The 14976-nt window shown below is 52.0% G+C and overlaps 1 protein-coding gene across 2 annotated transcripts in view; it reads right to left on the bottom strand.

Moving 5' to 3' along the window:
* Positions 1-5351: 5351 nt before the first annotated feature.
* Positions 5352-14976, bottom strand: part of FERMT2 (FERM domain containing kindlin 2) — a 51970-nt gene continuing 42345 nt past the window's right edge. The window contains exons 9-15 of one of the 2 annotated variants that reach the window (XM_059819231.1): positions 13321-13445; positions 11980-12086; positions 11402-11623; positions 9123-9143; positions 8478-8602; positions 8118-8259; positions 5352-6723 (exon numbers count right to left, since the gene is read on the bottom strand). In XM_059819231.1, coding sequence (XP_059675214.1) covers positions 6550-6723; positions 8118-8259; positions 8478-8602; positions 9123-9143; positions 11402-11623; positions 11980-12086; positions 13321-13445 — 916 coding nt within the window. In that variant the 3' untranslated portion in view covers positions 5352-6549. The remainder of the gene's footprint in view (positions 6724-8117; positions 8260-8477; positions 8603-9122; positions 9144-11401; positions 11624-11979; positions 12087-13320; positions 13446-14976) is intronic. The other variant, XM_059819232.1, reaches the window with a different exon arrangement.

Raw genomic sequence — 14976 nt, forward strand, 5'->3', positions numbered from 1 at the left:
CCGTGTGCCAGTGGGGCAAAGCTTACACCGGAGATCAGCGCTGGTGCTCTGCCCCGGCATTAAGGAATTGCACGAGAGGAGTAACAGAACCGCCGTTGTTCCATCCTGCAAGCCCTGGCTGGTGCAAGCCTGGTTTGGAGGGCAGTGCGGGGACGTGCCGTGCCTCTCCGCAGCCGGGCTGGGGCCAAGGGGCTTCACTTTCTCCAGGCACCACCACAATTCCCCCGTGACCCCTTATGCTTGTCCCCGAGCCGGTCCAGTGCCTCCCCCTGGGACGTGTCCCCGGGCAAGGGGAGCAATTCCCAGCTGGAATCACTGGTGTGAGTCAAATTTCTAACCCAGATCCTCTCCCATTTCTTTTCCGCCCCCTTTCCCAGGCAGGAAATCAAAGCCCAGCTTGCTCATTAGGGGCTGACCAGCTGCTGACCAAAAGCCAAAAAGAAAAAAAACCAACCCCAAAACCCAGCGCGAATGCTTTATTTGCTCAAACCGCTGTTTTCTCAGAGGAGGGGGAGTGGAGTCCTCCAGCTGGAGGCTTCCCACCAGCCGGGGATCTGCAGCTTTGCCGGGAGCCGGCAGCGCAGGGGAGCTCCGTTTCCAGGTCTTTGTCGTAACTAGGGATCAAAGGGAAAACTTCCTGAGTGATTTCAGTATCTGACAGGTTCTTGCATATTTGAGTCACTTTAAAATATGGGGTTGGCCTTTCCAAGTCACTTGGGCTCTAGGAAAATATTTTGATGCTCCTGTGTCGAGCTAAAAAAAGAACACAACTCCCCCCCCCGAAGTGCAAATGCTGCAGCCTCTTACACGGATCAGATAAAACGCTGATCAAACCGATGTAAGCTCCCTGCCAGCTTTTTTGGGGGTGAATTTGGCACGTTGGGTTTTTTAATTCTTCTTAAACTGGGGTCTCCCATCCTCTCCCTCCCCAGCCCATCGGCACGGCTGGTTTTGGCTCCCCGTGTGGGGAAGGTCCGGGTTTGCATCCCCGCGGCATCGCAGAGCCGCGGCCTCGATAACACCCTGGGAAAAGTCCCCGTTTGCGTTCTGCAGTTATGAAAACCAGACTGGGGAGCTTAAGAGAAACCAAAGGAGCAGTTTCTTGGGGGGGGGAGACTCAAGCCTGAAATATGTCGAACAGCTGGAGGGATGCAGGGGATTTCAAAGGGAAGGCTGGGATGCCAATGGGAACGGCAGCAGGCGCGAGGCCGGGCTGCCCGGACCGCATTGCACTGGTGCTTACGGGAAGAGATGCAAGCGGGGAGGCACTTTTTTTTTTTAAAAATCTATAACATCCAACAGATATTTATAGCTCTTTTATCGCTTTAGTGCCTCGGTGCCACAATTAAAAGCATACAGTGCTTTTATGATACTTAAAGCAAACAAATAAATACCCCCACTGGTTTCCAGAAAGGTTTTGAGCCGTGCGAGCGTGGTCACCGATCAGCCTGAATTTAATTAGACTGTTGAAACCGCTCCTGCCATCCAGGTCGGTGCCGCTGCCGAGGGCTTTGGCTCTTCACCATCCTTCCCTGCATCGAAGAGGGTTAATACAGCCGTGGTGATAACAGCCGGCAAGCGAGGGTTTCTCGGCAGCCGGACTGAAGCAGGCAACTCACGTCCGCCTGTGGTTTCGTCTCTGGGCCGGATCCTGGCTGGCGGTGGCGACGCTTGGTCTGGGATTCCTGCATCCCGGGTCAACGCCGGGTAAATCCCCGGTGGCCCAGGGCCCCTCTCCTCCGGCTCACGCAGCACGCGGGGCAGGTCATGGGGAGAGACGCTGATCCCAGCCCCTGATGCTCGACCAAGCGAGGGGATGGAGGGGCTGGACGAGGCAGGGGAAGGTGCTCGTATCCCCCCGGGGTGTGAGCATCGGGAGTTCGGGAGGTGCCTTTTGCACCCAGCCGGCCCCACGCCGGCTGCCCGGGACCCCCTTCCCGTCCCGAAGGCTGGAAAGTCCCCAAAGTGTTTCCTGCGAGGCTGAGACGCTGAAATGACTCAGCCGGCTTGCTTTTACTACGGATTAATTTGAGGAGCTTTCTTCAGCCCCTGCCCGCCGCAAGACAGCCCCGCTGCCTGGGGTGGCCGTCCCATGGGATACAGCTTTCCCCCGGCACCCTTGGAAACCGGCCCCATGCTCCCGCCTGTCCTGATCACAGGCAATGACCCCGTTTGGGGTCGTTTTGTCTTATTGCCCCCCCAAAACCAATGGCTTCCCCAAACGTCCGCTTCCCGTCGATGTGCCTCCATACCCAGGCCGTGCAGCTCTCATCCCGCCTCGCTGCAGGTGACAGCCTTTTTTGGAGATATTTCTTTTTTGCTTTGTTTTTTAAAATCTCCATGGGTCTGCAAATCTCTCCCCCGTACAAAACGCTGCCATTCCTGCTTTCAAACCGCTATGTGACTTGCCCATCTGCAGGGTATTAAATTACTTGGGGCTTAAAAAGCTGTATGAATCCTAGCCGACACCCCAGCCCATACCTTGCTCAGACAGGCATGCAAATCCCCTGCGTGCATTAAGTGAAGTGGGGTTTTTTTTTCACCCTGGCAGCCGGTTTGCATCAGTACCTTTCGGTGAAGTGATTTATTTTTTCCTTTCCCCTGCCTCAAGGTCCTAGAGCAGGGTCAGCGAGGGAGGAGCATCCCTCCCCCCCAGCCCTGCCCGCTGTTGTAGGGCTGGAGAAATCCCGTCTTCAGGCACCTCTGCCGCCTGTTTTGGTTAAACCGGGGTTTAAGCAGCCCCGTTGGCTTCAAACCTCCCTCCCCATCATGTGCTTAACAAAATAGTCAGCGATAATTTTTTTTTCCCCAGGGCAGCCAGCAGTTCGTGGATGCCAGACGGTTACTGCTCTTCCTCCCCGAGGCTGAGTCACCCCAGGGGGCTGCGGACACCCACGGGCTGATTTCTCTTTGCTTTTGGTTTTGCTTTTAATTTGGTTTACTTTTTCGTTTAGCCAGATTTCACTGCATCAGCAGAATAAAACCCCCGCATCTCCATTCAGCGCTGGTGCTGCAGAGGCCGGCGGGAGCTGGGGTTTGCATTGCCTCGGCTTGCCAAGACCCTCCTCATCCTCCGCCATTGGCTCTAACGCCCAAATTCCCCCGAACCCACCCGGCCTCCGACACCGCTCCCCAGCACATTGCTGGAAACCCTCTGCACCCACCATGTCCTGGTCTCCCTTTGACTCAGCATCACCCCACCGGCGATGTCCGATGGCTACGGGAGGAGCAGCAGAGCAAACAGCTGCCGTCCCCCTTCTCCTCGCGCCGGCTTGCCGCCTCTCCCTGGGGTGGGTCCTCCATCCCCTCCCGCGGGCTCCAGCTCCCACCGCCTCCCTCCCCAAGCCATCTTGCAACGTGCTCCTCGTGCTCCCTCCTCACCCCCGTGTCCGTCCTCGGCGTGCGGTGGTTCCCATCCGTGCCGGCCAGCTCGGCGCTTGCGATTAGCTTCGTGCTCTATTTTAGCTGGTGTTTCACCAGACTTTAGGTAAACCAAGATTTTTTTTTAACCCCCCCTGCCCCCTCCACTCCAGCAGCTCATTTTCAGTTGCATCTTTTCATCCAAGGAGAAAGGAAAGACATCCTAAGGAAGCCGGCAGCCTCCTTCGGATCACCTCAAAGGCCCCTGCGACCCCCTCGCTGCTTCCCAGCCTCCTGCAAGCGCCCGCACCGCTCCCCGCTTCCCACCCAGCTTCTCCCGGCTCCCGTCCTCGGGGGGCCGTGCGGGGAAGGGCTGTGGTTGAAAGCAGCCTCTGCCTTCCCATGCCTCTTCCCCGACCTCCTCTGCTTTTCTGCTCAGCGTTTCCTGCCTTATCGCCTTCCCCAGCTGCAAAATCGGGCCCTGATTCAGCGTAGCAGAGCCCTGCGGAGGCGGCTGGGGACGGATGGATTGGGGGGGACGCACCTTCTCCCCCCACTTTTCCTCTCTGTGTTACACCTCCCCATCCCGCATAACCTCAGGCTGTGAAATAGGAGGTAAATATTTTTCAGCGAGCCATCCCCATCACACGCCCAGCTTGGGTGCTATTCCAGGCCAGGCACGTTTTTATCGCCGTGCCTCACCCGTTCCCGCATCCAGCCAAAATCCCGGCACTTCCTGCCAGGAGCGTGCACATCGCTCCTCCGTTCACGTGCCTCCCGGGGCCGCCTGGACTTGCCGGGCAGCCAGGAGCTGCCAGCACCCAAAAGGACAAGCCTGCGGGCGTGGGGCAGGGCTGGGAGCATCCCTGGCACATCCCGAGCACACCTCTGCCCCGGCCGCGGTCCCATTTGTGGTGGGACCAAGGAGTGGGAGGAATCACCCGGCACTGTCGGGCCACCCCTTCCCTCTGCTTTTATGGAGCAAGGGTGCAACCCGTCCAAGAGCACATGGTGCAAAAACTTGAGGATCGCTGCAGAAATGCAGCAGCGATGGGGAAATGCATGATTTCCTCCAAGCACCCGCCTGCAAGGGAGCAAATTCGGGGGAAGATGCTGCAGGCGTTGCTGTCACCTGCCCCCTCTGTCCCCCCGGACCTGGAGGCGAAGGGGAGCAGCCATCCTCACCCGCCACTGGCACCCCTTTCCCGTCCCTCCTCACCTCCCTCCGGCCCCACTGCGGCTCTGCCGTGTCGGGATGGGATAACCTGAAGCTGGGAGCTGGACCAGACGTGGCCAAGCAGCCTCCCTGGCCCCTCTCTCGGGGTGTTTTTGGGCATGGACCTCTCCCGGCGGTGAATCCCTCGCTGGCTTCTCTGCCCGGACAGCATCCCTATTCCCGCAGAGCAGCACCATCTCCGCCGCTTGCCAAGCCCCTGCTCCACGGGCAGCGGGTCCAGGGCGCTCACCGGCACCGTAGCGGCTGCGGGGCCGCAGGCAGCATCTCCCACCGCAGCGCTGCCCTCCGGACGGGCTGGCAGCAAACTCCGTATCATTTCGCTACCAACTGAAAGGCTGAAACACGGCGTTTTAAGCCCAACTTGCAAATAGATCGATTTTTCTTCTTGCTAACGTAACTGAGCCCAGTGTGCCGAGGCTGTTTTACACCCCAGCGCTCCATCAACAGCCTTCAAATTAGGCGACGGCAGGGTACTGACCGCATGTGTCCCGGGCGGAATCCTTCCCCGCATCCCTGGGCTGCTTCCCCACTGCCTGCCTGGCCAGGGATGGGGGCCAAGGCTGCTGCCTTGGACCCTCCTGCCCCATCCCTGTATTTTGCTTTGCTTTTTGGCGGCATTTTGTCTTGGCAAGCTCGGGATAAGGCAGCGGGAGGGAGCGCAGGGCTGGCACGGGGTGGCTGGATCCCACGGGAGATGCCGACGGCCCCGCCATAGCGTGGCTGAACCACAAAAACCAGGAGCGACAGCTTAATATTAAATAAAAGATTTGACTTTTATTTAAAATAAAATGCATTTGTACATAGTCTTGAAACCACAGACTACAGGAACGCAACACTGGTTACTCCTCGGCATTAGGTGGGGCAGGAGATCCCTCCTCGTTAGCGTTAACGCTGCGCTGGCTTAACGAACGGGGAGGTCCTGGCCTCAGGTATCAGTTATTGAGGGTGTTGTGGCGCAGCTCTGAAATCCCATTTAACTTAGATAAAAATCTACTGGACTGAAATTGGGTTTTTGGGGTTTTTTTGTTTCTTGGTTACTCCCCGTACCCCTTACAGGCATACTATAGTTAATGCTGATACACCGGATCTATGCAATATTCTAGCTGGCTTGTGAGACTAGTTAAAAAAACTGTACAATTTTATAAAATTTGTGTTTTTTACATTAGTTACACAAAACCTATACTTCATAGACCTTTACTTCATATTGTAATGAAAAAGTTTGCATATCATAGGCAGAACAGTGACTATGCTGGTGAATACTAAAAGTGTCATAATACAATATGGTGTAAAAATAAAATAAAATTAAAAAAAAAAAAAACAAAAGACAATATAAATGATTATCAAAAGGCAAGTTAACAAATAAAACCAAGCTATAACAGACTAACAGAAGATCATCTTTGAGGCCACACGCAACTATCTTCAAAGTCACGTCAGCACCTGTAGCAGTCCCGGTGCACGTAGTGTGAAAGGAGAGATGGCAATTCTACTTACGGGTAGGATGACTTCAAAACAGGTCAAATGTACAGAATAAAAAACATCAAAAAAAAGAAAGAAAACACTCATGCATTAAACATGATAAATAGACTTCATATAGGTTAAGCCCTGGATGGCTTTACGAGAAGATGGCTTAGAGTTCTCTTAAAAAATTGGCTATTTTAAGTCAGTCAGTCAAATCTTATCCTGATCTGCCCATCGGATTCTGTATCTAAAGGCCAGCGGCACGATCACCTGGCCCAGATACGGTCCTGTTATAGCAAATTAACAGAAGTGCTCGTTAGTGCACACAGATTAACTGGTCTGGTAATGCAAAAATTTTCATGAGAAATCAAAAAAAAAAAAAAAAGATACATTTCAAGCTTACTTTATTAAGCAGCATATTTCGAAGAACAGCTTTTTAAAGTTAAATATTAATATGGCCATGGGGTTTCCTCTCGGTGTACAGTACATGGGACTCACACCCAACCGCTGGTCAGTTTGTAGAACATCTCTTCGTCTAAACTCTCATTCTGATCTTTCGCTCGCGTCGACAAGAAGATGTAGCCGCCGATGAACTCGTGAACCACTTTGCAATCCACCTCCGTGCAAATGAAGGACACCCGAACGTCATCTGCAAACTCCACCGTCACCTAGAGGGCAAAACCACAGGGGTTAGGCTCACCGGCGCCTTCCCAAAGGAGTCACGCTGGTGCACGCTCTTCCCTTCCGCCTTATTTTTCTTTTCTGTTAAACCTTTTTTTGTTTTTAAAGCCTTTTCCTGTTGCCTAAGCAAAAAACAGCGACGTAAACGACGATTTGGACTCGATGATCTTTATGGGTCCCTTCCAACTTGCGATATTCTATGATGCGATGATTATTGTTCAAATGTTTAGATACAGAAATACCTTTTATTGCTTTATTATTTCATTTTTATTTGATTTTCTATTTGATTTTATTTATTTATCTATCTATTTATTTAAATTATCATTACACCTTTTATTCTCCCGTGGCTCAGAGAGAACTACCCAGCGCCTTTGCACCTCTTGGCGCTGAGCACGCGGCGACATCCTCTTTGCTTCAAGAGAAACAGAGACAGGGCACAGACCTGTCGAGGGTTGGAATTTCTTTCCAGTTTTCCCTGTGAGTGTATTCTGGTTTACGGCAAAGTTTAGCTGTAGAAATGCTTTACGGGAACTGGGGGAGCTCATTTTAGAATGACTGAATAGACCGTCCGTTTATTGATGCCCGTTTTTTTTTTTGTCCCTCCATCAGTGACAGCTCGGCGGGAGGGAGGGGGATTCCCAGCAGCGTATCCGAGATGAATAATTGGGATATTGGGGCTTGCAACGGGGTCAAAACAAAAACTCTGAGGCAGAGGGGAAGCTGAATAAATTCGCCAGCAACTCTTAACGAGCTGCAAACCACAGGAGAACAGCCCTCACGTATCCCTGGCAATTTTCATCGGGTTTTGTGCTGAAAAGGACCACAAAAAGTTTGTGCATCGCAACGTAACGTTTGGGTAAAAGCCCATCTTGGAGCCTATAGCCAAGGGTCTACCGTTGTTTTTCATTACCTGCATGGAAGTCTGAGCTGTAATGCAAATAAAATGAATTTTAGTACGGATAAGGCCCGGTACATTTATGTTACTGGTCAGGATCAAGCCTGAGCGCTAGTTCTGAAGTTTGATTTTTTTTTAGCTGCCTTCGAGCAGGTGTTCAGAGACCGGAGCAAATCGTTACGCGTTAAGTATGTAACTGGCTGCGTTAAAGAAAGATTCTTTTTTTTTTTTCTCTTCTTTTTAAGGGTCATACTCAACTCCCCCAGCAGTTAGGATCTCCAGATCTCCAAGGAGGGTGGAAAAGGGAGGAGGAAAAACTATACTACATTAACGCAGCCGGATGGGACACGCTTTAGAAAACAGCGACGTGAAAACCTGATTTTTTAGAAGCCGACTTCCAAAGTCTACTCAAAAAACCCCGCGAGCAGCGTCCGTCTCAGCTAACGGGAGTGGGGGAAGCGGCCAAGGTGTAAAACACCGGCTCACCATTTTAATCTCCCAGTTCACGTTCCACTGCTTCATGTTGCTGAACCGCCAGGTTTTGACGGCGTCGCCCGTGCTCGCGTCCATCCGTATCAGCCGGTTGTAGGCGATGCCGATCAGCTCCTCCTTCTTGCCCCCCTGGAACCTGCGACACGGCGAGGGATTAATAAACGTACACCCGCGATACATGTTAAATTCAGCAGCTGAGTTAACTGATAAAATCGGTTTTATAAGTCAGTGCAATTAATGCTTTTCATTTCAGTTCAAGTGCAACTTCCACAGCTAAGGACGTGCTGCGTATTTAACGCACTCCACGTATTTATTCACGACATTCCTCCTGTTCCGCCCAGCAGACCCACCGACCTTGCAATGAAATGCGTGATGCCGAACTCCGGCAGCGACTGCCAGGCTTGAATAAACCGCATCTTCGCCTCGATGAGACTCATCTGAGCGACGTTCTGGTGAGCTTCCAGGATGCGCGCCGTGATCTGCGGGCGGCGAGACACACCGGCTTTAGGCGAGGGGGTTCGTTAGCGGCATCTTGACCGTCACGCGAACGGGTAAACGACTTGGGAGGCATTTGGGAGCCAGCGCGGTTATGAACAACGCAGACGATCGATAATTTCTACCCTGAGGTCTTATTTCAGCTACGACTGCTCAAAGCCTGTGACCGCGGCTGAGAAACGTGGAGCTGCTTTTGCTTCCTATCTCCAGACATATAAAAGCAAATACAGATCTGAGCTGTCTGGAGGCAAAGAGCCGCTCAGGCTCGGTTAGTTTAAGACGCAGGATGTGAGCAAACGGCGGGGCAAATTTCTGGTGTAGGGTTTCCAGTTTCGCGGCATAAATCACTGGGGACCATTATAAAAACCAAACAGGGCCCAAGTTTCTCGGGGAGGGTGGAGGTTTTGTTAGTCTTTTCATCGCTGCTCTCCAAACCAAAGGGGTTCTAGACTATTTTAAGTTTTATCTTAAATTTAGCTTAATTGTATTGTTGCTGTCACTTACCAAGTCTCTTACATAGCCTGGCTGTAGATGGCAAGGCGAAAAAAAAAAAAAAAGAAAAGGAGGCAGAAAGAAAAAAAAAGCAATCAGAAATATGGCAACAAAGCAAAGAAAAAGTGTAAATTAACTGCAAACCAAAGTTCAAGCAAAAAAAACACATGCACAATTTCTTAGGCAGAAAAGCAGCCGAAGTAAACGTAAGGACGGAGCGGGAACAAGCGAGCAGAGAATCGCCCCTCGTGCCGGCCCTGCCTGAGCACCGGTGCGGTCCCGGCTGGCCGGCATCGTGTAGAGATGGTTTTGGTCCCGCTGGTGGATGAAGAGGAGGGTGAAGCTGCTGTCTCAGAGCAGAATTTGTGTCCTCACGTTCCTCTCCATGCCTCCGCACAAACTCAAACCCACTTACTCGCAGAGGAAGCTCAATATCTCACTACGGGCCGTCAGCTCAATAGCTCTTTTTATTTGAGATAGGCTGAGAAATGATGGGGATGCTGCTCGGGGTAGCAAGGGGCTGGAGGACAACATCAGCCGGAGCACGCAGGGCTGCGGAGGGAGGTGGCCTTGTCCTGAGGGTGGACAACGCCGGGGGCTTCCTGGGGATGCATCTGCCCTTGCAAGCCGGCTGGACGCCGCTCCGACACCGAACCCCAAGAAGGCACCTGAGAGCTGTGAGTAGGTTTATTTTGGGTTTTTTTGGTTTTTTTTGCATTTAGGATTTGGCGCTCCCCAAACCCGACCTGCCAACCCTACGCTGCTGCAAGGGCACGTGGAGACAAACACCGCCCGAGCGAGCCTGGGGCTGGTGTGGGACCAAGCGCCTCTATAAATCCTCCGTCGAGGCCCGCTGCCAGTTCCCATTTCAGCACCGTTTGTGGGCTGCGTGACCTCCTCCTCCGCCTCCTTCCCCTGAGCCGGGGCGAGGAGGGACCCTCGTGGCCGAATTCCTCGCATTCCCGCAGCCTCCATCCCTCCGTCCCTCCCAGCCGTGCCAGCACGCGTGCCGCCAGCAAACATCCTCCGCTGCTGCAAGCTCTGCCTCTGGCCATAAATGAAAAACCTACATCTGCTATTTAGCCGATGTCTATAGGGGACCCGGTGTTTGCATCGTGGCCACCGGCCCCGCGTGGAGCAGGGCGAGGGCTCGTGCCTGTCCCCGCGGTTCGACGCAGGTTATTTTTATAACGAGGATACCTGCATGGTAAGCAAGTTCTGAGAGCTAATATTTTTCCAGGTGCCTCCATTTTACTGAGTTCAAGCCTAGAAGGTATTATATATGTTAAAATGGTATATTTATGCAGCCTCTCCTCCATCCAAGTGGATATAAAGGCTTATTCAGAAGAATAATAAGGGCTATATAAAATATAACTCCACTGCCAGGAAATCATCGTGCTGTGCCAATAAAAAGTTATATTTTTCCTGCTTCTCTGACTTGCAGCCTTCTTCTGGGTTTGGAGAAATTGTATCTAGCCACAGCCAGCCCGAAGGACACAGGCTGCAAAGCTACAGCTGAACGATTAAGTCACCGAAAGGCCACGGAGCAATGCCTTACTTATTTTTGCTGCTGTACTGACATATAATGTCTTTCAGAAAGTCATGCATTTATTTCCAGCGCCGAACAGTTCAGCCCTCTCATGCACGGATCGAATGTAGCGTGGAGTTCAAGCACAAGTCACAGCAACTCAAAATGAAGCAATGTTTTAAGGACTGGCATTTGGAAGTAGTGGAAAAGCAAAGAGAGAAATATGCAAACCGCATTACAGCCAAGTCTGGATAAAGCACCGCAAGCAACTGCAACTCCACTGATCCTGAGGATTTCTGCACGGACTCTGTGCAAGGGAAGGGGTTTTAATCCCAGCACCGGGGACTGATTTTGTCTCATCGCTGCTACATCCGTGCAGGGAGAGACGGGGGCAGCTGACCCATGCTTTGCTGCACCGTCGCTCGGTATCGGCAGCGGTGAACACCATTCCCCTCTTTTAAACCATTCCCCATGTTTTTAAAATAAATGTAAAATGTATTTAAAATAAATGGTTCCTTGCTGCCGAGGCTGTGTACGTGCACCGTCGCGTAAGATACGGCATAATTAAGGTCGTGGGTGCCATCCCCAGGTGCTGGATCGAAACCACACATTTCAGTCGGCATTTCATTTTAGTAACCGCGTGCATCCGATTAAGTGACAACATCCAAACCAGGCAGTGTTAAACACCGGCTACTGCCAAAACGGGTGCACGGTCAGCCCGGTCCACACCAACACCGCGCCGGGAGAGCGGGCGCGCACGTACCTGCTTGTTCTTGTACTTCTTCAGGTAGCGAGGAGAAACCAGACACTCGGGATTAATGTCGGTATTGATTTGTTCCGGGATCAGCTGCGGGTCTGGGTTCAAATGCTGCATTTTCAGGAAGGAGAGGATGTTCTGCACTTCCATGCCGTAGGAGCTGTCGGCCATCGTCTTGCCCTTGGAGGCCAGGCGGCAGGCGGCCATCCAGCTGGCGTACTGCGTCTCCTGCCCCCCAAACAGAGACCCACGCCTGTCAGAGCGGTGGGGGTGCCACCTGCCCCCCATTCCCCAAATAAAACTCCAGGGAGCCTTTATTTTCCTTCCAGCCCCAGGAGACTCAAGCACAAAGACGGGCAAAACCACAGCCAACGTGTAGACTACAACCATGGGACAAAGCCAAGGAAGAGCAGGGGCTGATTTTCTACTCCAAATTCACACGCGTGCCCCGAACGTTGAGATCAAACACATGCAAGTGCGTTTTGGTTTTTTTTTTTAATTAACACCAGCTACATGGCACATCTGAGCGTGAGCTGATGGTGGGCAAAGGGCAAAGAGAGGGCCGGTCCAAGCGATAAACTTACATTATCGCAGCGAAGCCAGATTTCATTCATTCCCTCCGCCACCGGAATCAGAAGTTTGATGTTAAACTTCTGACCAGAGATGTTCACGTCAGGGGTAACTTCACATCCTGCAATGAGGGAGCCAGTGTTCAACAGGGGTGTGAAGAAGTATGCTTTAAAAAGATGAAAAAAAAACCAAACAAAGGAAAAGAAAAAGCAAAGCACTCCAACTAAAGGGTGTCCAACAGCATCCCAGTGCTGCAAGGGTCTTAGACCACATCTCCGATGGGATAAACACTCTACATAGCATGGACAAAAACTGTCAGATGTCTCTTTTTCCAAGTGAAAAGGAAAAAAGGGGGGAAAAAGCAAGACCTGATCTGAAAGCAATGCGGCCAAAGCTAATGTGCGTCTGCAGGGTTCATCTCATAGGTCCTGCCTGGCCTCGTGAACGGACCTGATGGCTGGTAAATACTCCATGACCCTGAAATTTTCATGAAAGGGTAGGAAAAGGAGGCTGGATGGGTGCTGACTCTCACCCTGAAACCCCTGTATGTTATTTCAGACGGGCACATCGCTGCTATAGTCAGTGGTGAGGTGTGAGCATCCCGCTTTCGGTGTCTGGAGAGAACTCCAAGCGGTTGTATAAACACTGGGGGGTGATGAACTGAACCAGCCAAGTTAGCCCGGGCGCCGCTTCAACACCGCCTCCGAGATTTTTTAAAAGTGCCGTCACAGCAGATATGTCAAAAGCTCCCAAAAAGGTCCTGCGGGCCGGGCTTCGCTCTGACTGCAGCCTGAGGTCGCTTGGCATCACATCTGCTCCTGCCTCCACGGGGAAAAAAAACAAGAGCTCTCTGCAGTTTGGTGGCTGCCGGAGCAGGAATGTTTAACTTGACATAAGAAAAGCCAGCAGCCGTAGGAATTTCAAAACTCATATGCAAGTGCTTGAGCGAGGCTGCTCACAACCAGCACCAGGGAGAGGAGAAAAAAACTTGAAAGGCAGCTTAGGAAGAGAATGGTCTGTTCTCTCCAGCGCAGCGTGTGCTCGGACTTATTCTCCGCCGTGGGAGTTAGTTCAAGTCTTTTGGATAGCCACAACAAAAAGGAGAACGGCAAGTTGTCTCCCCATGGTATTGAGGGGCTGGCAGCGCTTCCCCTCGAGGTCACACGTACCACCTATTCACTTTCTAGAAGTCTAAGTATACACCATGCTATCAACCCCAGGCACCCTCAGTCCTTTAAAAATATTTACCCACCCCTAGGATGGCATGCCAAGAAGATAAGGCAGTGGGAAAACGAGATGCAAGAGGAGCAGCCTATTACTGCAATAAAATGCAACGGCGCTTACGCTTCTCTCACCTCTCAGGTTCATCTGGTGTGCGGGAGTCCCGTTGGATTCCTCTTTGCTTTTATAGCAGGAGATAGAGGTATCTTTGAAGGTGCACCAATACGGCTTGTAGCCTTTCAACGTCAGCTTCTTGGGCCTGCCAGACAGGTTGAGGGACGTTACATTTGGTTTAAGCTCCTAAACAAAGCTGCTGCACCGGGAGACTCATTTCACCCTTGAAAACCTGGTGCCAGCAGCCTGGGGTATGCCCACCCCTGGGACAGCCCCTGCCTGGGAGCTCAGCCACCACTCACCATCCCTTCACTACAATGTTGGGTCAAGAAATTGAGCTGCAAATGCAAATTTGGCCTCTTCAATCCTATGGAGGTCCCACTAATTTGGGGCAAGGTGGGGGGAGCTGGAGAACTGTATTACAAAAACGGATGCGTCCCTGAACCGCTGCAAAATATTCCTCTTCACCTGCCACATTAGACTGGAACCTCTTTGCTTGAGCTCTGAAAGGAAGCGGTACTTCTAAAAGACTTGTCAGTCAAGCACATGCATGAGTACACTTGTTGTTTTCTTTTTAAATACTCCACATCAGAAAAGGTTCAGCTCCTTCCTATGGAAAACATAGATTTTGCCCGACTCTGCAGAAGCAGCAATGGCCCTGCAAGCCCCACCCGGCACGGTGGCACCCTGAGCCTGCTCATCCCACCGCGAGCCCAGGACTTCCGTAGAGCTTCTTAACCCCCCGAATATCTCAACCTTATTCAAAGGCTGATTCCGCAGCCTCTCACCGTGATGCGTTTCTCACATCTCCATCCCAGAAACAGCTGCTCAACCCTCATTGGTAGGGATCAAATATGCGATGGCCCCAATTGCTCGTCCTCAGGGCTCTGCACTTTCATTTCCAAGCAAAAGCATGCTGGGGGCTGCTCCGGGAAATTAGGGAGGTGGGGGCGAAAGATGGTGTCTGCCTGAAGCCCGCTGCTCCTACACCTCTGATGGACACCTGAGCTCGGGGCATCTGCTGCCTCCTCCTGCCTTTGCTGGTTTTCCTCCTCCTAAAGCCCTGGCACACACAGCCCTGCCCCGTGCAAACATCGCAACCTCGATTTCCTTTGAAAGCTGCCTCCCGCTGAGCACAGGTCACCAACCTCCAGCCAAGCCATCCTACACGTGCAGGTTTTTCCACCCTTTGCTTCGCATCCTTCTCTAAAGATGTTTCAATACGTTTTTACCGTCTTGAGCTTTTTTGGGGGGACTCCTTTAAATTGCAGGCAGGGCATTTTGGCTCACACGGGCAGTAACCTGGCTGGCAGGGGAGAGAGAATCATCCCGAGTCTCTGCAGCAATGCCAGGCATGTATAGGGACATATATATAGGACTTTTATATAAGGTGTACTAAGGACATATATTGCAGCTCCTCCCCAATGAAGTGTGACAAGAGGCACACCCAAAGCTGAGCCAGCTTGTCATTTACGTCATTTACGTTGGGTTTCTGGCAGTAAAATACCACCCAGCCTTCATTTTTAGGAGCAAATGGCAATTCTGTCCTTTGCCGCCGCAGCAGGACAGCCTCGAATCCCAACCTCAGGGTTCGGGGCTTCTCGCCGCTCCGTCTCCTGCCCCACCAACTAGTGTGCCAATTTGCAAGCAATTAGCTCTCTGAGTCGTGCCTGATT

The sequence above is a fragment of the Gavia stellata genome, chromosome 7 (genome assembly GCF_030936135.1).
Source record: "Gavia stellata isolate bGavSte3 chromosome 7, bGavSte3.hap2, whole genome shotgun sequence".
Lineage (NCBI taxonomy): Eukaryota > Metazoa > Chordata > Aves > Gaviiformes > Gaviidae > Gavia > Gavia stellata.